The 25,068-nt window shown below is 38.6% G+C and overlaps 1 protein-coding gene across 4 annotated transcripts in view; it reads left to right on the top strand.

Annotated features, from left to right (window-relative positions):
* C1GALT1 (core 1 synthase, glycoprotein-N-acetylgalactosamine 3-beta-galactosyltransferase 1) overlaps window positions 1-13,623 on the top strand; it is a 48,403-nt gene extending 34,780 nt beyond the window's left edge. For all 4 annotated transcript variants that reach the window (XM_070369813.1, XM_070369812.1, XM_070369811.1 and 1 more), the window contains 2 exons: window positions 1,101-1,768; window positions 8,614-13,623. In XM_070369813.1, the coding sequence (XP_070225914.1) occupies window positions 1,101-1,768; window positions 8,614-8,832 (887 nt within the window). In that variant the 3' untranslated portion in view covers window positions 8,833-13,623. The remainder of the gene's footprint in view (window positions 1-1,100; window positions 1,769-8,613) is intronic.
* Window positions 13,624-25,068: the final 11,445 nt, after the last annotated feature.

The following is a 25,068-nucleotide window of genomic DNA, read 5'->3' as shown; positions in this document are numbered from 1 at the left end:
AGTGCATGAAAGTGAAAAGTGAAAGTGAAGTCGCTCAGTCGTGTCCGACTGCTAGCGACCCCATGGACTGCAGCCTACCAGGCTCCTCTGTCCATGGGATTTTCCAGGCAAGAGTACTGGAGTGGGGTGCCATTGCCTTCTCCGATAAGTCTCTAACTACTGGAAATAAAAATTGATCCTTCACCAAGCACTGATCTGGAATCTCATAGTTGGAGTCTTTCTCTGGAGCAGTGTTACTCAAAATGTAGTCCTGGCCCAACAGCCTGTAAATTGTGTGTTAACCTGTCTGCATCCTGATTAGAAGCTTGCACCAGAAAGTAACTCAGTTAAGCTTACTGCTTAGTTAAATGGACTTTTTGGTAGAGTGTAGCAAGACTTCCTTGATGAAAGAAGTAAGGTGTTGCTTTACTTCTTTTTTTAATTGTTTTATTTTTGGCTGTGCTGGGTCTTCATTGCTGCGCATGGGCTTTCTCTAGTTGTGGCTCATGGGCTTAGTTGCCCTGAGGGATGTGGCATCTTCCTGGAGCACGGATTGAACCCATGTCCCCTGCATTGGCAGGCGGATTCTTGTCCTCTGCACCACCAGGGAAGCCCAATGTATTGCTTTATATTTTGGCATAAGCTCCCTGTTTCTTTGCAAACCAATACTATGAAAAACACTGCTCTTGACAATCTTGGAAATACTACCTCTGCTTGTTCTTCTGTTCTGTTTCTGGTGGGTTTGCCCTTTGGAATGAGGTATGTTACTATAAGAAATGATCTCAGCTTTGCATTAACTCATCTTTTTGAACTGGGGTAATCATGAAAATCTTTTTAAAACCACCTCAGGGTACTTGTAGAAATGCATAACACAAGATGTGGACTCCAAGATGAACTGCCGCTCCATTAGTCCGTGTTTCCTGCCCTTTGGAAGCTTATTCAGAGCAGTGAAAAATTCCTGTCAATGTTGTGTTTCTTTCAGCTCAATCACTAACAGTAGAGAGGTATATAGAAGCGGGAGGGGAGTCTTTTGAAATTATTCAAGAAAATGTCTTCTTTGGTATAATTTATTTTGAATTTACAACTATGTAAATTAACTTTAAGCAATTTTTGTTTAATAGATGAGAACACTGACATCGCTGATAAGCTCTATCAGAAGGTTAAAATTCTTTGCTGGGTAATGACAGGGCCTCAAAATCTAGAGAAAAAGGCTAAACATGTCAAAGCCACATGGGCCCAGCGTTGTAATAAAGTGTTGTTTATGAGTTCAGAAGAAAACAAGGACTTCCCTGCTGTGGGATTAAAAACCAGAGAAGGCAGAGACCAACTGTACTGGAAAACAATTAAAGCCTTTCAGTATGTTCATGATCATTATTTAGAAGATGCTGATTGGTTTATGAAAGCAGATGATGATACTTACGTTATACTAGATAACTTGAGATGGCTTCTCTCAAAATACAACCCTGAAGAACCCATTTACTTTGGGAGAAGATTTAAGCCCTATGTAAAGCAGGGCTACATGAGTGGAGGAGCAGGATATGTACTGAGCAAAGAAGCTTTGAAGAGATTTGTTGAAGCATTTAAAACAGACAAATGTACGCACAGTTCCTCAATCGAAGATTTAGCACTGGGGAGATGCATGGAAATTATAAATGTAGAAGCGGGAGATTCCAGAGACACCACTGGAAAAGAAACTTTTCATCCTTTTGTACCAGAACACCACTTAATCAAGGGTTATCTGCCGAGAACCTTTTGGTACTGGAATTATAACTATTATCCTCCTGTAGAGGTAAGTTTAGAAATTTTATTACTGTATAAGTACTTTGACTTTTGTTTATTTAAAAAACTAATAATGTGATGTTCTTTAGTATCAGTAGCCAAGAATCTCCCTTAGTCTTTTTATATAGAATGGAAGTATAACAGAGCAGATGAGAACAAAGGTGTTGGCAATAGTAATTCCAATAAATATTTGTATTGCTGCATGCCCAGCGCTAAGAAGATAGCAGTAAGTATTGTCAGGTTCCAATTCTTATGAACCTTACATTCTTGATGAGGATGCATACAGTAAACAGACGGACAAGTCCAGTTATAAAACGATTTTAGGAAGTGCAAGTGCCCTGGAGAACAGTGGAGCCAGGTAAGAGGATGGAGAGTGGCCCAGAGTTGGAAGGGATACTTCAGTTTGGGCAAATGAAGAAGGCTTTGCTAAAAGGGTAACTTTTGAACAGAAACCTGAGTGAGGTTAGAAAGCAGGCTATGGGAAGATCTGGGTAAAGGGCCTTCTCATCTTCAGGAACAATGCCTGAAAAGATTTTGAGGTTCACAAAGACCTAGGTTCAAATCCTGCTCTCCCACTTAATAGCTGAATGACCTTGGATGGACAGAATTTGCCTAACCCCTGAGCCTGAGTTTCCTCATTTGTAAGACGGACCTGATCTACCTGTCTAATCCAGTGGTCGTCACGATACAGGACAGTGTCTGTCATACAGAGAGTACCTGAAGTCCTGGACCTCACTTGATACCTTAGCTTACGTTCCTGAGAATTTTATCTAAAATTATTAAATATTTCAAATACACAGCTAAATATTTGCAGATATACTGTTTTGTACCCACCAACAACTGTGTACGCACACACAACACAACCAGCTTTACCAAATATTAGTCTTTGGCCCCATTTGCTTTAAATTTTTTTTTTAAACAAAAAGGTATAGAGATAGGTGAGACCAGTGTCCTCTCCTCAATCCATTTCTCTTAGCTCCTTCCTGAGAATTAACCACTGTAATGAGTTTAGTATTCATCATTACCATGCATGTTTTTATGTTTTTCCTACATGTTTCTGTATTTGTAAATAATACATAGTATGTTGTTTTGCAGGTTTTTAGATAAGTAGAATTGTACCTCAGGCATACTTGAACGTATGCTTTTTTCATGCAACATTAAAATTTATCAACATTAATATGTGTATCTGCTTCATTAATTTTAGACTGCTGTATAATAATCTAATACATGAATATACTGTAACTTACCCATCCTCCTGCCTGTATATATTTAGTAAGCTATTGCCATTTTTTCACTATATGAGCATTACATCAATGATTAACTGGAGACCAGGAATCACAGAGTCTAGCTTTTAGACTCAGTTCTGTTATTGATTAATGTCTTGAGGCAAGTTACTGGTGCTGTTTACCTTTTCTCTGGCCCGGAGGTCCAATAATACACTTTATGGTACTGTTCTCTTCTTTATAAGCCTTTGTTTTCAAATCACCATCTAAAACACTGGCTCTCAACCAGGGGCTCTTTTTTGCCTCCCAGAGGACATTTGGGAAAATCTAGAGACCTTTTTGATTGTTTACTTAGTGGTTGCTACTGCTGCTAAGTCACTTCAGTCGTGTCTGACTCTGTGCGACCCCATAGACGACAGCCCACCAGGCTCCCCCGTCCCTGGGATTCTCCAGGCAAGAACACTGGAGTGGGTTGCCATTTCCTTCTCCAGTGCATGAAAGTGAAAAGTGAAAGTGAAGTCGCTCAGTCGTGTCCGACTCTACTGGCATCTAAAGCGTAGAAATCCACAAGATTGTAAACTTACTAGATGCTGAATATTCCACAGTGCACAGGACAGCCCCTCACAACAGAGAATTATCCAGCCCAAAATGTCAGTAGCACTGAAGTTTCAAACCTTGACTTGAAACATCTGACCTGAGCTTTTAAGTTTTCAGCTTTAAAAAGAAATTTTAAAGCAAATTACTACTTTTTCAGCTCTCAACCACCAGTGTGTTCCTGGTACTTACACAGAAGTAATAGCTAATCCTTAACGGTAAACCTACATTTAACAAGTGACAAAACAGACTCAAGAGAGTCACGTAACTTGACTATCCTGATGAGTAGCCTTAGCAGTATTTGCAATCCCTCTCTGATTTTAAAAGCTCTTATTATTTCTATCATGGCCACTGCTGTCTGATTAATCTTATATGTGCTCCCCAAAGGAGTGTAGAGTGTGTTAGAGTAAATATACTTTTGTTGGGATAAATTCCACTTGAATAAACAAACATTTTAAAGTTCAGTTTTATGTAATGAGGTTCTTTGAATCCATATGCTAGCATCTTACTGCTATTATAGATGCAAGAATTTCCTAAACTGTAAAACACATGTATTCCCAAGTCTGACTTTTGATAGTCTGTTTTGGTTTGGTTTTAGTGAGGTACTACTTGGGATGCTTTTTCAGTGCAAAGTTTTCTTAAGCTATCCAGGATTACTTGAGCTCTTCCTGTCTCAATTCTGCACCCCTACCGTACAAAAATATACTTAAACTCAAGAACATTACAAATGCATAATAATGAAAACACCTAAATGCATGTAAGATTTCACTAAGAGTTTTTGATGTTGGATACACATAACAGTAATAGCAAAGGAGCATAATAATTGTTATTATTTTTAACCAGTAAGATATCCACTTTGCCTTTAAAAGTACTGCCAACAGTTCCTACCTGCAAATAAGGTATACCTAATAATATAGTTTATATTAACAAATATTTACAGAGCACGTATTTTATTTATTTTTAGTTGTATCATGGCTTTTTTTTTCTTTTGAACTTTTTGTTTTGCATTGGGATATAGCTGATTAACAGTGTTGTGATCATTTCAGGTGAACAGCAAAGGAACTCACCCATACGTGTACATATATCCATTCTCACCCAAACCCTTCTCCCATCCAGGCACATATCTTATTTAAATTGTACTAGCTTTTTAAATGGGTGGGAAATTTTACGTTTATTCTCTAAAAATTTATAAGTTATTTTAAAAACTGTAAAACAGACTTGTAAGTTCCAAAATTGACCCAGCCTAATTTTGCCTCTTCTCTCTCAGGAGGTTCTATATAAACCCAAAGTGAAACCACACTTCTGTTATTATTCATCATTTAATACATTGTCTTCTCTCTAAGGGAGTTGCTGTTTGCAAAGCTGTCCTGAATCTCATACATACTTGCTTTCTTTCCTTAGTAGTCACTAAAAATACAGTGTGGGAAAGATTTGTCTATAATTCAACATTATAAAGCAGTTATACTCTAGTTTGTTTTTTTTTTTTTTTTTAAAGAAGCTCCTAAAAAGAAAAAAAAATTTATCTAGCAGGTTAGGGTGTGAAATACTGTAGTTAATCAAAAAGTTATGTTCTTACATTAGTTGTTCAGAACTTTTCATGCTGTTCCCTTTCACACTACCTTCTCACTTAGAAGTGAATCTGTTCCTAGGAATGAAATCTTTTCCCTAGGACTCCAGTCTGTTTCCTAGCAGTAGATTTTTTTTTTTTTTCACAAGAAAATTTTGAAGTCAGTCTTAATACAGCAGATTTAAAATATAGTGGATTTTCAAATATTAAAAAAACATTCCTCTGTGTGTGAAATTGGAGAAGGCAATGGCACCCCACTCCAGTACTCTTGCCTGGAGAGTCCCATGGACAGAGGAGCCTGGTGGGCTGCAGTCCATGGGGTCACTAGGAGTCAGACACGACTGAGCGACTTCACTTTCACTTTTCACTTTTCATGCTTTGGAGAAGGAAATGGCAACTCACTCCAGTGTTCTTGCCTGGAGAATCCCAGGGACGGGGGAGCCTGGTGGGCTGCCGTCTATGGGATCGCACAGAGTCGGACATGACTGAAGCGACTTAGCAGCAGCAGCAGCGTGTGTGAAATTGCCTTTTTTATAGGTCAGAAATGATCAAATGTGGTTTTAGCATATTAATTCTTCAGTTTTATTTATATTACCTCTAATCCATTTGAAAATTAGTAGTGTATATGGTTGATGTAGAGAACTCCTGATTTTTCCAAATTGTTAACTAATTATTCCAGTGCCATTTATTAATAGTCTTTTGTTCACTGCTGATTTAAAAATACCTCCATTATTATCATTCACTATAGCATTACTTACAGTGGGGTCGATATCTGAGGTTTCAGTTCTGTTCCATCGTTCTATTTGGTTTTGGCTCAGTACCATATTGTTTTGAACCTTGTAGCTTTACAAAGTCTTCAAATTATTCATCTAAGACTGTGTCTTTTCTCCTTTATTGCTCCCTCTCTTTTTCTTTTAAATTGTTTTAGCAACTCTCAAATTTTATACTTTTGCATAAACTAATTACTTTAGGAACAGTGGATATCTTTGCCCATTATTTTTTAAATTTCCTTTTAGGTCCCTTAGTAAATTTTCATAGTTTTATTCAAGTAAATCTTTACTTCTTAAATATCTCCTTAGGTTTTTAGAATCTTTGTTACTCTTATAATTGGTTTCTTTGCTTAACACTTTTAAACTAGTGTGTATATGTATATATGTATGAAAGCTTTTTTTTCCCCTGCTGCTGCTGCTGCTAAGTCACTTCAGTCGTGTCCGACTCTGTGCAACCCCATAGATGGAAGCCCACCAGGCTCCCCCATCCCTGGGATTCTCCAGGCAAGAACACTGGAACATCTTTAAAATCTGGCTCTGTTCCTGGATTTTTTTTTATTTCTGGTGATTTTTCACTCAACTCTGTTGAGTTTTGGGGGTATCCATGCTCTGATGCTGGGAGGGATTGGGGGCAAGAGGAGAAGGGGACAACAGAGGATGAGATGGCTAGATGGCATCATTGACTCGATGGACGTGAGTCTGAGTGAACTCCAGGAGTTGGTGATGCACAGGGAGGCTTGGCATGCTGTGATTCATGGGGTTGCAAAGAGTCGGACATGACTGAGCGACTGATCTGATCTGATCTGATGATCATATGCAAAGAACTAGGTACTTTGTTTCTAAGGATTATATCTTTTATTATATTGCCTTTTATTGCTTATAAATATTAACTAAATAAATAATAAATAAAAAACCGTTATCATTAAGCAGTTATCCTGGCCATCCAGTAAAAAAAAAACAGCACAATGGAGTATAACATTATTACTACAGTAAATCTAAGCAAGATATTATTATAATATTTCAGAGTTATATAAAATTGCTTCCAGAGAGGATCCAGGAATTTAATATTAACCGCTTTTGTTCTAGTCTTTAGTTTACTATGCATTGGCCACTATAGTAGCCACTAACCACATATGACTATTGAGCATTTGGAGTATGACTACTGAAATTTAGATGTGCCCAGTAATAGAAGTCATACTTGATTTCAAGGACTTAGCACAAATAAAAAGAATGATTTCATCAATAATTTAGAAAATATTGATCACCTATCTAAATATTAAAATAATATAGATTTATTCAGTTAAAACATAAATTTATTTCACCTATTTCTTTCTACTTTTTAAGTATGACTGCTGCATTTTTTGGTCACATATATCTACTGAATAGAGCTGGTTTGATAATCACAAGTTGACTTATCTGTTTACTTTTCATATTTATTTCTACTTTTAAATTCCCTAAAAATGCAAAAAGTAGACACCAGATAATTTTTCAGTGTCTACATGTTGGTCCAAGAAACCCATCTATTCAGTGTTTGTTTCAAAGGAGTTTAGAGAAAAGGCCAGAGAAAATACAGTGGATAATTTCTTAATATTTTTACTGCATTGTAAGCTGCATACTTCCAAACATGAATTATTAAATGTTTGATTTAATGGATCACTATGAATCTTCTCTGGGAACTTGCCTGACTGTTTTTCTCCATGAGTCATTGCAAAGATGGTAGATGGTCTTAAGTTTTTTTGGAGTTATCTGAGTGAAACAGTCTCCAGATGCCAGTTTTGACCCCAGAATGACCTTGTGACTGACTACTTAATTCTGGGACCAGTTTTTTAAATTCTGTTTTATTCTTTTTTTATTCTTTCCTGCTTTTGTATTTTTGTTGTTATTTTGTTTCTGTCTTCTTTGATTTAACTGCTCTCATGCCAGCTCAGAAATCTATGAGAATTATATAACTGAACAAAAGTTTAACTGAAGGCCACCTGAATGTGATTATTCTGACAGTGTAAGCTAACATTTATTGATTATTTACTACAGGTAAAGCATGGTACCAGCCATTTTATACACATTGTCTCCTTTAAGTAACATCTTTTTTTGCACCTCGGGAAATTGAAGCTTATAGAGATTAAGTAACTTGCCCCAGATTATACACTAGTAGGCAAAATATGGGCTCAAACCTAGCACTTCTTCTTAGCACTTCTCTTAAATACCAGATTGTTTGGGTTAATGTATCAATGAAGTTTTAGCTTGCAGATACATTATGGGCAAGGCTTTGTAGTCACTGAATGTTCTAAAGGTATCTTTCTGAGGCTGAGCCAAGCAAAAATTTATAATGAGAAAATTATGAAGAGAAGGCAAAACTTGGAGAAATAGAACTTTGTCCTTTGTATAGCTGACTCTTTCATTTGAAGACTCACGGTTTTCTAGGTTTGGTTTTTTTGGAGGGACGCTAATCTATAGGGTATGAGAGAATTTTATTTCAGTTAGATATACTTCAGCAATTTCATGTTTGATTTTACATTGTTGGGAACTCTGAAAACGCTTGATTTCTTTCACGGGTCTAATAAAGCATGTGGCTCTGCTTTAGTTTGCCAGCTTTAATGCTTTGATTCTGTTAAAACTAGTGTTTCCTTTTTTATCCGCATGTTAATATTGTACGTAATAATATGCCATTTATTAATAATGCCTGTTTCTGCTACTTTTTTAGGGTCCTGGTTGCTGTTCCGATCTTGCAGTTTCTTTTCACTATGTTGATCCTACAACTATGTATGAGTTAGAATACCTCGTTTATCATCTTCGTCCGTATGGTTATTTATACAGATATCAACCTGCCTTACCTGAAAAGATGCTAAAGGAAGTAAGTCAGATATACAAAAATGAAGACACAAACGTAAATCAGGAGCCCTTGAAAGAAAAACATAAATGAACAGAGGTAAAATGCCTAGCATTGCACTGAAGAAGAACCTCTCCATTTCTGATCGAGAACACTGGAACCCCAGTGAGGAATTCTTTCCAAGTGAACGTTCCATGTTAGAAACCTTTCGTATGAATGACTGTAAACTGAAGCTTTAAGTGTGCTGTGAAGTCTGTTAAAATGTGTTTTGATACAGTAATATATATATGTATAAGAAAAACTTGTGTTTTTAAAATGGTGGCCAGGCAGAGGGACTAGAAGAGAGATTCGTTGCCTATTCCTGACCACATGTATTACTTTCACTGGGAAATTAAAAGTTAAATTTGCTAAAACTACACTGCACCATGTTAGTAACTCACACACAATGCTAAACAGATCTGCCTTAAAGAAAATTTAGAAGGAAATATTGTTGCTCAGTGTTGTCTGTAGACTCAGAACATGAGTTTATATTCGCAGTATGATATAAATGAACCAACCACCCCTGACACACACACGTACAGTTTTTGTCTAATGAAAATTTGCTGTGACTATTTATAATTGGTAGTATTTCTTCCAGAAGAAGGTAGAATAAGAATGGCACTTGTCCTTAAGTGCATTAATAAAACCACATTTTGAAATTATCATGGGCCTTGACTGTATTATATACTTCATTCTAATTAATAGTTAATCTTCTGCGGAGTCCCGTTGCCTCTTTTCTAAACGTGCTTAACCATTCTCAAATGCCATTCTCAACTATTAATATTTATTTACTGAAAGCATTAATAGCATTCTATAAACATGCATTTTAAAATATTTTATTCCTAGTTTTACCCGTTGTTAATTATGGGTAACTAATGAATAGTAAATTTAATGCTATTTGGAGATGCATTTCTTATAATAGTGCTATTCTCAGGAATCACTAAGTAACATTTTTAATTGATTATTTAAAACTTTGTCCAACTACATAATTATAGTTCCTTTCTTTCTCATTCTGTTGAGAGATGAGAACTTGTTTGTGCCTTGCATAACTTGTTTAAAGCAGAGATTTGAGATTCATTTTTCGGTTCTGAGGTGGCTGTTAGTTACACTGGCTAAGTAATTTGTAGGATTTTGAACAGAGTTAATTAAAAACATTAAAAAATGCAGAATGCTTAAACAAACTGAAATGTGTCAAATATTAAAAGACCAAATGCTTAATTTATGAATAACACCGAATTTTGATGCTGACTTCTTTGAGGATGATTGTTTTTGTCAGTGGACAGTTGGAATAGAGCAGAATACCCGTTCAAGACTGTCATCAAAAACACATAAATGTTTCATTCTAATTTTAACCCTCTATTTCATCTAACCCTCTATTTAAAGAATTTCTGGAAGGAAAGAAAATGTTAAATTTTAGTTGTTTTTAGCAAGTATCATCTGAGTGTATCATAACAGAATACACCTTCTATATGATTATCTTAAATGTTACAAATAATTTACATTTCTCTTATGTTTTATCATAATGCTAATTTTATGTGGCTGTCATGCCATTGATTCTGCTGCTTAGCTACATGGTTTATATTTATTGTGCCAAAATATGTCAAAACCAAGACCTCTTTGTGTTGTGTATTTGAGAGGATGTTCATCCTAGTGGCTAATGATGGCATTACTCTGTCAACATAGTGAAAACTTACCCTAGTTTTTACCTATTAAATTGTTTTTTGTTATTTTCTTGGTGATATCAGCTGCCAGACTTTCAAGGCATTCTATTCTTTGAGCAACTCTTTACCTTGGTATGAATATGAATTTACTTGCAGTCCATATACGCTACTTTTCTGTACTAGAATTATAAATTGTTTACCATAAACATCCAAAAACCTTAAAATTGACTCATATGAAATCAGCATTATGATGAATCCTGAGGTCTGGAGTCGGACCACCTGGGTTTAAATTCTTGTTCCGTCACTGGTTTTGTAGCCTTGAGCAATTAACTTAATCTTAACTCTGTGCCTCAATTTCCTCATCTGTAGACTAGGGACAGGACAGGAATACTACCTACCTCACAGGACTTTTATGAGGATTAAATGAGTGACTATGTGTATGGGTTTTAAGAACACTGTTTGTCCCAGTGTATGGAGTGCTAAGTGTAAAGTTTTTTTTATTATTCTTTACCTTGGAGTGTATTTATTTTACATGAGTGAGAAATCTGCTTTAATGAAATCAGATATCAAAGGAAATATTTCATACATTTCTTATAATAAGTAATAGCTAGTTTTTATTTGATGCCTACTATACACCAGGTAATGTGCTTAGATACTCTGTGTTAATCCTCACAAATTGGGGGTTACTCCCATATTATAGATGAGAAAACTGAGGCTCAGAGAACTACAGTCATTTTTCCACTGTCAGAAAGTTAGTAAGTAACAGAGCTAAGGTTTATATTCAGAGCCTGTGTGTTCTTTGCACCCTGTCAGCCTTGAGGTTAATCATGTAACATTACTTCCATTTTTACTTAATGACATGTGACATCTGATACATTGGCCAGTAGTTGTCAAATTAACCAGCCAAATTGTCATAATGATTCTTTAAATTGTGGTTCATATACTTTTGCCTGGGAACTTGTTAAAATGGAGGTTTCAAGACCCCAATTCCAGAAATTTTGATTCTTTCTTGGGACCCAGAAGTATGCATTCTCCCAGATTCCCTTGGGCACCGGTTCTCAAAGTGGTCCCAACCCGCAGTGGCAGCATCACCTGGGAGCTTGTCAGTAATGCGTCCTGGACCTCACCCCAGACCTGCTGAATTCTGAAACTCTAGTGGTGGAAGCAAATAATTATGTTTAAATAAGCCCTCCAATTCCCCACTAAACCTGGTGGATCATATGCAAATCATCCTTATAACACACTGAGGATTACTTCCCCTTAAGTGTGGTTATCTTTCAAAATTTAGATACAGCATAGTATAATGTAGTTCTGTACTATGGATCTAATATAGAATCACACTATATTAGTAAAAGACTAAAGATAATATAAATATATTTAGTAAGAGACTAAAGATAATATAAAAGGTCAGTGAATCATTCGTTTGACAAAATCCTTTAGCTGCTTCAGGGTGACTAATATCAGGGCCCACAGTAAAATATGAAGTTTAGTAGTTTCATATTAGGGCAGAAAATGTTCAGTAATTACTAGTTAAGTACACATTAATTCATTAAAAGCATACCTAAATGAATGTCATCAAAAATGTCCACAATTAGTGGTAAAAAAATTTTTTCAATAGAGATAGTAAAGTACTATTATATAAAATGCAGAATGTTTTTCTACTAATTCTATCAAAATTCATCACTTTCAAGGATCAGTCGACTGTCCTATAGGATGTAGTAAAGCAAAAAACTCTCCAAGTATTTAATAGAGCACATAAATCCAGATTTGATGAGGATAATGACTTACTGTCTTTTAAATGAAGGTTTTTGTCGTCTGGGTAAATGACTTTAGTATGGTCTTAAAACAGGCTTCACTGTCTATTGTTCTTCAATAACAGTACACTTGTATTTCAAGTGGGAAGTTTGTAGATGATACAAAGCAGATTTTTTCCCAGAGTTCAGTTGTTTTCAAATACCTTGAACTTCGGAGGAGTTTCTGTTACATGTAAGAAGATTTGGAAATAAATGACTGACCAGTTTTTAATATTTTTAAAAGTATGGTAATTAAGCATTAAATTTGCTAATTGGTTATTTTCATAATTGTTTTAAGTATTAATTTTTCACTTCCTTGAGCCTGTTATACTGTATTATTACCAGATTGAGGCTTGAAAAATCCCTCATTTGATAGATTAGATGAAATCCACCCTTTTATTCATTTAAATTTTCATTTCTTTAGAATATTTTCCTTCTTTAGAATATTGAAAATTTCTACTTCTTTGTATTTATTGCCCATCTTTACTTCCTTGATAACTAACTTCCACTTTCTAACTACTCCTAATGCTGCCCTCACAAAATTAATTCAGCTATTCTTAGTGATTAGAGTTTGTATATATCACTTACATAATTTTATACCTATTGATATTGTTTCCCTATGAGATTGGAAGTAAAAATTTGTCTAAGAACAATGCCTGCTGGCTCTCAGGATACTTGACCTACTTAAAAGTCTACAATTTTAAACTAATTTTAGATATTCAATTAAATGAAGTAAAATTATTTTAAATTATTTGGATTCTTCCACTCCCCAACTTCCCTTTTTCTCAAAAAAAAAAAAACCCTCATTTGCCTCATTTCACTGCTTATTTATAGTAGGCTTCACAGAAGCGTACTTAAGAAATCTGGGGGACAACCTGTGGTTTATGTTGGACTAAATATAACCTCTATTAATTAAAAAGATGGCTTATGTTTATATATTGGAGTTGAAATAGAAATTTTAGTTCAGATTAGAATGAGAAATTTTATAAATTCTATTTAGAGAAACCAACTCTAAAACTAGTTTAACAGTTGAATAGGTCTCTGTTTCAACTCCTTTACCTCTCTAGTTTTTAGTTTATATCAGCAAAGTTTAAATAACTTTACAGGGCCCTGCAGCGATCCATATAAAGTATATTATTAGAGGGGAACTAATCTTACTGCTAAGCAGTGTGTTATATTGCCCAGAGAATGTTTGTGTTTTGGAATTTAAAAATTATGTAACATAATAGTATCATGAATGATTTTAAAATGTCTGGTGACTTGCTTATTTTAAGTGATCACCAATAAGTCAGAAAAAATGTATTTTTAAATGTTTTTTAAAGTGCCTTTTGAACATTTTTAAACAATGGATTTAAAAAACTGCATAAAATAAATTACCATTTTAAAGCTGCTTTATCTGATTATTTTTAACTGATGTAAAAGTTGTGGGAGAAACATTGTCTTTAACGGGTAGTTTTGGGGTTATTTTACCAAAAATATTAAGCAGTTTTCCCATCAAAGTTATTCAATTTAAATAGGCTTAAATAATTTTTACTGCAACATGTATTTTTCTTTAAAGCAACAAAACATTCCAACTCTGATTTTGAATAATCTATATTAAAAAAACAGAAACACCTATGCTTTTGTCCAGGTAAGTGTGTATCTGTGTATGTATGTTTACAGGTATACATATATGTTATAGAAAGAACATATGAAAAGAAAAGATTGCTTTCCTATTTCTTGGTATGCTTTTATCTGTCATGTACACTTGAGAAATTTATTTATTCAGCTAATTATTTAATAATTGTGCCCAGAATGTAGTAGAAATACAGAGGTGAACCACATATATAAGGTTTCTGTTCCCATAGGGCCTTAATTCTACAGCGAGGCAATAAACAAGGTAGTAGATGAAGGAACACCATGGTTCAGAGTGGTGTTAGGAAAATGAAACTGTGATATGGTAGAAGAATTTTCTGGGTGTGGGGTCAGGAACACCTCTGAAGAGGTAATCTTTGAGCTGACCTGAATGACAGACATTTTATATACTTCAAAGATATTTATATCTATGAAATTCTTTGTTCCTCCTATGTAAAAAAATAGTAATAATATTGTTTCCCACCTCTGCTTAATCATGCTTTGGGCATATGTGAAGGCTCACCTCGTCTTTCCTCCTATTCCTGTAGCACTGGAATCATACTCCTTGTAACATTTAGAGTTGAATTTCATTGTTGCTGTCAGATTGTAGAGCAATGGTAAAATCTAGGCAGGAGTTTGAAAGAGAACTAATGATTCAGTTTCTTTCTTCAGTTTTATGCAAGGATATCATCCTTATAACTGTACTGTTCAGTGGACATGTGTTTGAGAGATAAGACTAGAAAGGTACGATTATTTTAATAGTTGAATTTTTTTCTTTAAAGTATTATTTGTTACTTTTTCATACTGGTAAGATTTATGTAGTAATTTTATTTGATGAGATGAAGGTATATGCTTAGAATAATTAGGCATAGAAATGATTTGTTGTTCATAAAAATTAATGTTTGCAACCTACTCACCTGGTTGAATCTTGCTCACTTCTTGCCTTTGAATTTCTGGTTCTTTGAACCTTCCCCTGTTCTTTGCTTCTCTCATCCCATGTCTTTGCTTTTTTCTTTTCCTCCCATTGGCAGCAGTACTTTTGTTTCTTTTTTTTTTTTTTTTTTGCCCCCATTTCCTATCAGCAGATGTGTTTTAAAGATTTTTTTTTTTTAATCACGTGTTTTTTGGTGAATTTCAGTTCCCTCCCACCAGCTGAAGAAACTTCCCTAGAATCAACATAAAGGAGAAGGAAGAAATAATTTCCTAGAACTAGTAGAAAGGACTCAGAGAATACATGTCATCAGAATCCTAGAATTTTCTCTTTTGTATGGAAACGTTTCCTTCTAGAACCTACCTCTCCAAAAATATAGGTGCATTTTCTTTTTTTCAGTATTTGAAAACCAGTGAGAATCTGCTTTCCTGTTTTTAACCCCAAACTGGTATCATCTTGTCTGGCCAAAGTGGCACGCAAGGCTTTGAGTGGTGCTGTTCATGGCACCCTTGTGGCACCCGTGGGCTAACCTGTGGCTCAAGTGGTAAAGAATCCACCTGCAGTGTGGGAGACCTGGGTTGGGGAGATCCCCTGGAGAAGGAAAAAGCTACCCACTCCAGTATTCTGGCCTGGAGACGACTTTATAGTCCATAGGGTCGCAAAGAGTCAGACATGACTGAGCGACTCTGACTTTGATCGTGGCAGAGGTATCCCTCTGGAACAGAACCACAAGTATTTTTCTATTTTATTTGAAACAGTGAGGCGAAAACTTCCCCTCTTGTTGGCTGTTGCCAGCTTCTCTGTGTGCTATCATCTTGTGCTGTGACTTCCACCTACCACCATGTTTGGTCCTGAGGAAGGAACTTGTCCTCTCCCTTATGCAGCAGAGCAGAGGCCGGATGTTCCTGGATGTTCCAGAATAACAGGAGAAAGGGTGCAGAGAATAATTTATGAGAGCTGCCTAGAAGGATTGGGATCCTCTTGCCGCTCACCAGACTGTCTTTCCCTTGCCTTATTTCCAAAGCCCCAGCAGTAGCTGAACTACCCCCACTAGAAGCATTCCAGATACCGCTACGTTTTTATAGAGTGTCCACCAAATTGACATCTACCCTGGGTAAAATAAAGAAGCTCTTCCTTCACCCCAGGTTACAGCTCTCACACTTTACTTCCTGCTGGAGAACTGACTCCTCCCCTGGGAAACTGGTTGGGAAAACATTCACTGTCTTCAGAGAAAATCCCGTCTTTACTCAGAAGAGTGTGGTCTGGATTTGTGGTCCCCATGTGGAAATACCCAGTAATCTGCGAAAGTGAAAGTCGCTCAGTCATGTTCAACTGTTTGTGACTCCATGGAATTCTCCAGGCCAGAATACTGGAGTGGGTAGCTTTTCCCTTCTCCAGGGATCTTCCCAACCCAGGGATCAAACCGAGGTCTCCCACATTGCAAGCAGATTCTTTACCAGCTAAGCCACAAGGGAAGCCCAAGTCTTCAGAGGAAATCCCATCTTTACCCAGAGTGTGTCTGGATTTGTGATCCCCATGTGGAAATAGCCAGTAATCTGACTTCAGTGTATTTCGTGAAGTCTGTATTGTTCATTCTTAGGTAAATCCCATGTGGAGCAGCAACAGCCAAAGCCAGGTGAAGGCACGCCAGGCTCAGTCCTGTACCTGTTCTGTCTCACCGCAGTAAGGGTTTTAAACTGGTCTTAGGATCCAATTTCAGCTATATGCTCACTTAACTATAATAGTCATCAACCTTGAAACTTAACAGAGGTTGCTTGATAACTTCATTTATATCATTTTCCTCTTTAAAAATTAGCCACTTTGAAATCTTCATCTTCTTTAAAGTGTCGAAATTTTAGAAGTGGAAGCAGAACAAAAGAATTGGGAAATAATGAGTGAATCACCTGTGTTTCCTTAGTGATCCTAAATTAGACATGTGCCCTGCTATTTCTGCAATCTGTAAGTAATAATGACATTTGGTGTTATTTTCCATCTGAGAGTCTCATAATTTTACTAAGTTAGACTTTCTTTTCATGTTTTATTGTCCTTACATGCTTAGGCTACTAAATCCTCAGATTTACCAGATGGAAAGCTGTTCAGAAGTCAAGTGACTCAACAAGTGAAGCAGAACTGAGTGGTGAAATTTAATCTGAGTCTGCAGTTTCAAAAAACACCAAGACCCAGTTTCCTTTACTGACTTAAAAGTGGGATGAAATGAAAAATTACTTGGTGCTCACAAATTTTAAGATCACAAGTGACCTCATTTAGGGCTGATTATCTCATAATAATGTAAATAAATTTGCTCTCTAATAACTCTAGATCACCACATAGATTATTTGAAACTCACTTATCAGAGTATCTTTTCAAGAGTTTTCTTTTTTAACTGTTTGCATGTAGAACTTTTGATGTAGAATTACCCAGACTTCTTGCCATTACTGAAATCCAAATAGGTGAAGCAAGGGAAATAGAAGGTGTGAAAATATAAGGCAGTGATTTTACCCAAAAGCACAGTTATTATCATCAGTGAGTTTGGTTTTTTTTTAATGAAATTAAAGTAGATTGGTCTACTTTGACACTGTTTTCTCCAGACTCCACCTTATGTGATAGGATAGAAAGATGTTAGTGATTTCCTCTAAAAGTGACTGTACTTCTCACATCTAAGAATTAAAAATTAACCCCCATGGCATATCACATTAAAATCAGGAGCTGTCATGGTTACCTCTTCTTTCATCTCTCCATAGGTAATTCTTCCCAAGGTTCAGCCCAAGCTATTCTGTGTACAGAAGGTCAGCAAACATTTGATTTATTTTGTTAGATTAATATAAGTCAGAATCACACCCAGGCAGTTGGCGTGTGGTAATAGAGACTTCAGGTCTCCTAATACCCTAATTCTAAGCCCGTCAATCAATATTCTCTTCCACATGAGAAAGAATGACAACAAGAAACAATCCAGCTTCTAGAGTCAAGGCACACTAAGCTATAAGAAAAACTGGCATAATAGGATAGCTTGCTTTAGAGCTAGAGGAATGTTACCTAGCCCAAACCTCTTGCATTATAACCACAGCAGATGGGTGTGTTATAAGGTGTAATGAAGTCACAATCTTAGATCCTTTAGTTGAGCAAATATTTATGGATGACTTACTCTCTGCAAGCCTCTGTGGGAGATAAAAAGATAGATATAATTCGTGCTTTCTCTATCTTCAATGTCTTTCTAATTTTCAACTAAATACGTAATTCAATTTTCCCCCAATACTCTCTTTATTCTTGTAGTTCTTCATGTAAGATTGTCTCCTGGACATCGTTTAATGCTCATACAGTTCCAACTAGTAATTTTATTTTTTGCTCTCAATTCATCTCCCCACTCTAAGATCAAGACCAGGGTGGTGAATGGGAGTGTTGGTGAATAATTCCAATCAACTGTGCTGTCAAGCTGAAATCACATCAGGCATGTGACTTGAACATACAGAGTCAAAATATATTCACAACTTCTGCACCTCTGGATTTTTCACCTTTTCATTGTTAGCTTTCAGTACCGTTTTTGGTAGGTGAAATTGAGGCTTTAAAAAAGCAAAATCAAAGCTCATAATGCAATTTTAAAATACAACAAATTTATTTCCCAGTCATATGTTAAACTGCCAGATCATTTGCCCATTCTGTCTTGAATTAAGCACAACACACACTTGCGTGCCTGTACACACACGCACACACTTTGGTGACCTCTGATGAACAATCTATTGTCAGGATTAATGGGACTTGTGAGGATCTGCTGCTGACGTGAGCGGAGCATGCAAAAAGGTAGATGGTAAGTGGCCTTGAGAGTCACACCTAGGGAGAGGGAACAGGGAAACTCTCCAGAAAGATCCCCTGGAGGAGGGTGGGCCCTTCAGTCTTTCTTATTCTGTATACTTGGGGCAAGGCTGCCTGGCCCTTAGACACCAATACAGGTATCCCCCGCTTTAAAAGTTGCTCTCCTCCACTTTGCTTTTACAAAACACCTATATTAGTACCTGTTTCCCTGATAGCTCAGTTGGTAAAGAATCCAACTGCAATGCAGGAGACCCTGGTTTGATTCCTGGGTCAGTAAGATCTGCTGGAGAAGGGATAGGCTACCCACTCCAGTATTCTTGGGCTCCCCTTGTGGCTCAGTTGGTAAAGAATCTGCCTGCAATGTGGGAGACCTGGGTTTGATCCCTGGGTTGGGAAGATCCCCTGGAGAAGGGAAAGGCTCCCCACTCCAGTAATCTGGCCTGGAGAATTCCATGGACTGTATAGCCCATGGGGCCGCAAAGAGTCAGACACGACTGAACGACTTTCACTTGCTAACACAAGAAATCCAAAGAAGATTTTCGTTTTTATGGAGAAGGTAAGAAAAGTGAGAATACCATTCCACAGCATTGATTTTGCTGCGATGGAGCCGTTACAGAGATGGAGCACACCCTCCTGAGGGGGGTACCGTGGCACCATCAAGCCCTTCCCCAGGGACTACCCTCAGCATCTCAGCATCACACCACCCTCGTTTTGAACTGTGTCTGTGAGCATCTGTGCTCCATCTCAGTTTATTTTGTGCATCTGTTAGCACGATGTGTCCTAAGGTAATTGCTTGTTTGCTTTATGCCATTTCAGCTTATGAAAGCTTTCATAGGAACGCTGCACTTTCAGAGAGCCAGGAAACCTCTATTTAGCTGGTCACTGGATAAGGACTGCCCAAGGAAATGGCATGATTTTGGACAAGGTAGCTCTCTTCAGTTGAGGGTAATTCTTGGAACTTGATTGAGAACCATCAGCGGCCCACACTCCTAGCAGCTGGGGAATAACAGGTGCCTCAGACGTGCAGGGGAGACTGGGCCCCACCTCACTACAGAATCTCAGTAAAAATCTGGCCATGAAAGCTCACCTGTGGCTTCTGTCTTCAGTCCTTTATCATTTTGTTTTCTTCTGGCTCTTCAAGAGTATCCAGACCTTCCCACTCTCACCATTTGTGCTTTTTCAGTGCTTTAAAACATTCTCAGTTTAAAGACTGAGAGTGAAGCTAAAACAATACTTGCCCGGGAACTCCTCAGATTGCTCTGAACAACTCCCAGGTATGCTTTGCTCAAAAGAATACTGTTCTGAACCAATCTGGGCTTCTGAGAAAAGTGAATTGAGTAGGCAGGAAAGTTGGGAGCTGCCTGTGCAGTGTGGGCTAGGATGGTCATGGAGATTGCCCGGGGTCACTCAGTTCTGAAATTGTCTCCATTCATAACTACCTCTGAAACCCTGGTGTTCCTCACCCATCAGTGTCATTCACTTTGCCCTTAGGGCAAACTGTTTGGTTTTGTTCATCACGTTGTGTCTGATTGGAATTTCCAGGCTTGGCTGCGTGATACCTCTGACACCTCGAGGTGAGGTCAGCCTGCTGTTCCTCTGTGTCCATGAAAGGGCACACATGTGAAGCTGACATCATTCCTGCCCTGGTTTTTACCTAATACGCGAGCTAAATTATACCTGTTGGAGCTGTAGTAAAAGACATGGGAGGTACTAGCACTTACCTGGGGATTGCTGAATACCTGCTGAAAACACGATTGAAGAATGAATGAGGGCCTCTGGGGTAAAGGAGTGCTCAACTGTGAAGCAGATGGGCAGTTACAGTAGATAGAATTTGTAAAATAGCCTCCCTTCTCCAAAAATGTCCCAGCCTAACCCCCAGAACCTGTGAATCTGAGGAAATAGCACTTCTGTGATTCTGTTGTGCTAAAGTATAGTTTGCCGTGCTGTGCTGTCACTCAGTCGTATCTGACTCTGTGACCCCATGGCCTGTACCCCGCCAGGCTCCTCTGTCCATGGGATTCTCCAGGCAAGAGTACTGGAGTCGGTTGCCACACCCTCCTCTAGGGGATCTTCCCAACCCAGGGATCCAACCCACATCGCCTGCATTGGCAGGCAGATTCTTTATCACTGAGCCGCCTGGGAAGCCCAAATCATAGTTTACTTTCTTAAAACAAGGAGATTATCTGGCATTATCCAGATGAACTCAGTGTAATCACAAGAGCCTTTAGGAATGGAGAGCTTTCTCCAACCAGAGTAGAAAAGGACGTCAGATCTGAAGCATGGATAAACTACCCTGTTGTTGCTTTGAAGCTAAGGGGGACCAGGTGAAAATAAATGTGCACGTCCTCTAGCAGCAGAGCGAACCCCAGCTGACATCCAGCGAGAAAACGGGGTCTCAGTCCTCAGCTGCAAGGGCCTGAGTTGTGCTATCATCCTCAGTGAGCCTGAAGTGTATTTTTTACCCAAGCTGCCGGATAGGAGACCCCGAGCATGGAGCCTGTCTGGACTTCTGACCTACAGAACTGTGAGATTACAGATCGGTGCTGTTTTAAGATGATAAATGTGTGGTAATTTGTTACTGCAGCAACGGAGAGCTAGTACAGTAGCCAAAATCAACAAGTTCACTCCTCACTATTTTGTAAAGCCCTTGTTTCTTTGGAGAAAATTAGCATCTGCCTCTAAAACCAGTCTGTCAGAAGGGGAGGGTAGCCTGAGATCCAAAGCGTATTATGCATCATTATGTGCTGACTTGAGCTGGAGCTTTATGTACCTGCACTCCAAACACATATCCTATGTGGCAAATGCTGTTAGCATCCTAATACCATCATAGACTGCTGACTGGTATTCACAGAAACTAAGAGATGAGTCCAGTGAGCTCTCAATCCTGGTGCACACCAGAATCACCTCATGAGCTTTTGAAATTCCTGTGGCATAGTCCTGAGTCAGTGCAGTCCAGGCCTCTGGCACTTTTAATTTTTTTTTTTACTCAGTTTTAGTCACAGGGCTTATTATTTATTTGCTGTTTACTTGTCTTCCAATTTTATTGAAATGTAATTTAAATATAGCCCTGTATAAGTGGGGGCAGGAGGAGAAGGGGATGACAGAGGATGAGATGGATGGATGGCATCTCTGACTCGATGGATGTGACTCTCAGTGCACTCCAGGAGTTGGTGTTGGACAAGGAGGACTGGCGTGCTGTGATTCATGGGGTTGCAAAGAGTTGGACACGACTGAGCAACTGATCTGATCTGATCTGTATAAGTTGAAGGTATACAGTATAATAATTTGACTTATATACATCATGAAATGAGTAAAATAAATTTAGTGAACATCCATCATCTCACATAGACTCAACATTAAAGAAATAGAAAAAGAAAAGTTTTTCTTGTGTGAAAACTCTTAGGACTTTAACTTTCAGTTTTAACATGTAGCTATGGCTATGGCTAAGTCACTTCGGTCGTGTCCGACTCTGTGCGACCCCATAGACAGCAGCCCACCAGGCTCCCCCATCCCTGGGATTCTCCAGGCAAGAACACTGGAGTGGGTTGCCATTTCCTTCTCTAATGCATGAAAGGGAAAAGTGAAAGTGAAGTCGCTCAGTCGTGTCCGACTCTTAGCGACCCCATGGACTGCAGCCTACCAGGCTCTTCCGCCCATGGGATTTCCAGGCACGAGTACTGGAGTCGGGTGCCATTGCCGGTATCTTTATCATGTTGTACTTACATCCCTCAGTTCAGTTCAGTCGCTCAGTCGTGTCCAACTTTTTGTGACCCCATGAATCGCAGCACGCCAGGCCTCCCTGTCCATCACCATCTCCCGGAGTTCACTCAAACCCACGTCCATCGAGTCAGTGATGCCATCCAGCCGTCTCATCCTCTGTCGTCCCCTTCTCCTCCTGCCCCCAATCCCTCCCAGCATCAGAATCTTTTCCAGTGAGTCAACTCTTCACATGAGGTGGCCAAAGTACTGGAGTTTCAGCTTTAGCATCATTCCTTCCAAAGAACACCTAGGGCTGATCTCCTTTAGAATGAACTGGTTGGATCTCCTTGCAGTCTAAGGGACTCTCAAGAGTCTTCTCCAACACCACAGTGCAAAAGCATCAATTCTTCAGTGCTCAGCCTTCTTCACAGTCCAACTCTCACATCCATACATGACCACAGGAAAAACCATAGCCTTGACTAGACGGACCTTTGTTGGCAAAGTAATGTCTCTGCTTTTGAATATGCTATCTAGCTTGGTCATAACTTTCCTTCCAAGGAGTAAGCGTCTTTTAATTTCATGGCTGCAATTGCCATCTGCAGTAATTTTGGAGCCCAAAAAAATAAAGTCTGACACTGTTTCCACTGTTTCCCCATCTATTTCCCATGAAGTGATGGGACCGGATGCCATGATCTTCGTTTTCGGAATGTTGAGCTTTAAACCAGCTTTTTCCTTCACCTCTTTCACTTTCATCAAGAGGCTTTTGAGTTCCTCTTCACTTTCTGTCATAAGGGTGGTGTCATCTGCATATCTGAGGTTATTGATATTTCTCCCAGCAATCTTGATTTCAGCTTGTGCTTCTTCCAGCCCAGCATTTCTCATGATGTACTCTGCATATAAGTTAAATAAGCAGGGTGACAATATACAGCCTTGACGTAGTCCTTTTCCTATTTGGAACCAGTCTGTTGTTCCATGTCCAGTTCTAACTGTTGCTTCCTGACCTGCATATAGGTTTCTCAAGAGGCAGGTCAGGTGGCCTGGTATTCCCATCTCTTTCAGAATTTTCCACAGTTTATTGTGATCCACACAGTCAAAGGCTTTGGTATAGTCAGTAAAGCAGAAATAGATGTTTTCCTGGAACTCTCTTGCTTTTTTGATGATCCAGCAGATGTTGGCAATTTGATCTCTGAATGGTTATCTGCTCCACATTGGTCAGGACAGCCTTCTCCCTGATGAAGGGCTCTTTCCCATGGGGTGCCAGGAGAAGCACAGTGAAGCAGGACTGCAATGGCATAGGCAAAGCTATCTACAGGCACCTGCCTTTCCTGTTCCTGAGAAGCTCCCTGACACCCCAACTGCCCCAACCACCCAGGCCCTTGTTTTTAATATTGTTGCTGGCCAAAATCTTGGTTTTCTCTGACCACCAAATAAAATATATGGAGACAGAGTTTGGAGGAAATAGAAAGATGGCTTTAATCCTCAGCTGATGGAGAGGGAAACACAGTAGGCTCATGCCTCAAGAACTGTGTCCCCCCCACCACCACCCCGTGAGAAGTCTAGGGGCTTATATAAGATAAGGGCTCGCAGTCAGGAGTCAGTGATGAGGAACAAAGGTCTTGCATTGTTTTAAAGACAGTCATGGGCTGATGTCAGTAACCCAGTAATTGAGTGTGGCAGTTTGGTGGTCCTGTGGCCTTCTTTCTGATATGGAACTACAAAGGAAAGGGTGTTGTAATGCTAAACACCAGATACAGGATGCATTTAGCATAGAGTCAAAGGAAAATAGATGTGAAGTGTAGCTCCTGCAATGTTAAGGGGGCAGAAAAGCAAACTTAGTTACGGACATGCAGAGTTAGGAGCAATTAAAGTAAAAAGCTGGGAATGTTCAGGCCTGTTCACTGTCCTCTTTATCTTCTTTGTTCTCAGGAGAGGGAAAAAAAAAAACACTCATTCTTCTTTTTTCCTTTTCACTGCAACAATATTACTTACTAGTTTCCTTTTTCAAAAGGTTAATACAGTGGCAATGGTTGAAGTTGGCTTTATCCACTACTTGAGTTTTAAATTATATTTACGGTGAGTGAGGGCCTACTTGCCTAAAACTATGAGATTAAGTCATTTGTTGAATCAATGAGTTTGATGGGGTTCAGGGGAGACCACACCAAGATGTGCCACTCTGGCACGTGGATTATTTTGAGCTGAAAAGAAACAAGGCTCAAAAGATTCAGGAAGAACCGTTGAACTTCCCCTTTACTGCTTAAAGAATTTAAAAGAGAAGGCTTATTCCAGGAAGTAGCTCTCACCATAGATGACTATCGGAAAGTATGCACTCAGTGACACAGGGAAGAACCTGCTGCTGCTGCTGCTGCTGCTGCTGCTAAGTCGCTTCAGTCGTGTCCGACTCTGTGCGACCCCATAGACAGCAGCCCACTAGGCTCCGCCGTCCCTGGGATTCTCCAGGCAAGAATACTGGAGTGGGTTGCCATTCCCTTCTCCAATGCATGAAAGTGAAAAGTGAAAGTGAAGTCGCTCAGTCATGTCCGACTCTTAACTAGCAAGGCCCTTTTGATCAAAGTCTTCTGTGTTACATTGTCTTTAGATGACTCAGCAAACATTTGTTTACAAAGCATTAATTCTTCTCATCTTCCTCTGAAATTGCCTTATTAACACGCATGGAGGGAAGCACTTAGGAATGTGTAATCCAGGATATTTGGTGGATAACTGTGTGCTCAGTCGTGTCTGACTCTTTGTGACCCCAAGGACTACACCTGCCAGGCTCCTCCATCCA

The sequence above is a fragment of the Bos mutus genome, chromosome 4 (genome assembly GCF_027580195.1).
Source record: "Bos mutus isolate GX-2022 chromosome 4, NWIPB_WYAK_1.1, whole genome shotgun sequence".
Classification (NCBI taxonomy): Eukaryota; Metazoa; Chordata; class Mammalia; order Artiodactyla; family Bovidae; genus Bos; species Bos mutus.
The sequence above is the reverse complement of the archived record's forward strand: the minus strand, read 5'-3'. Positions and strand labels throughout refer to the sequence as shown.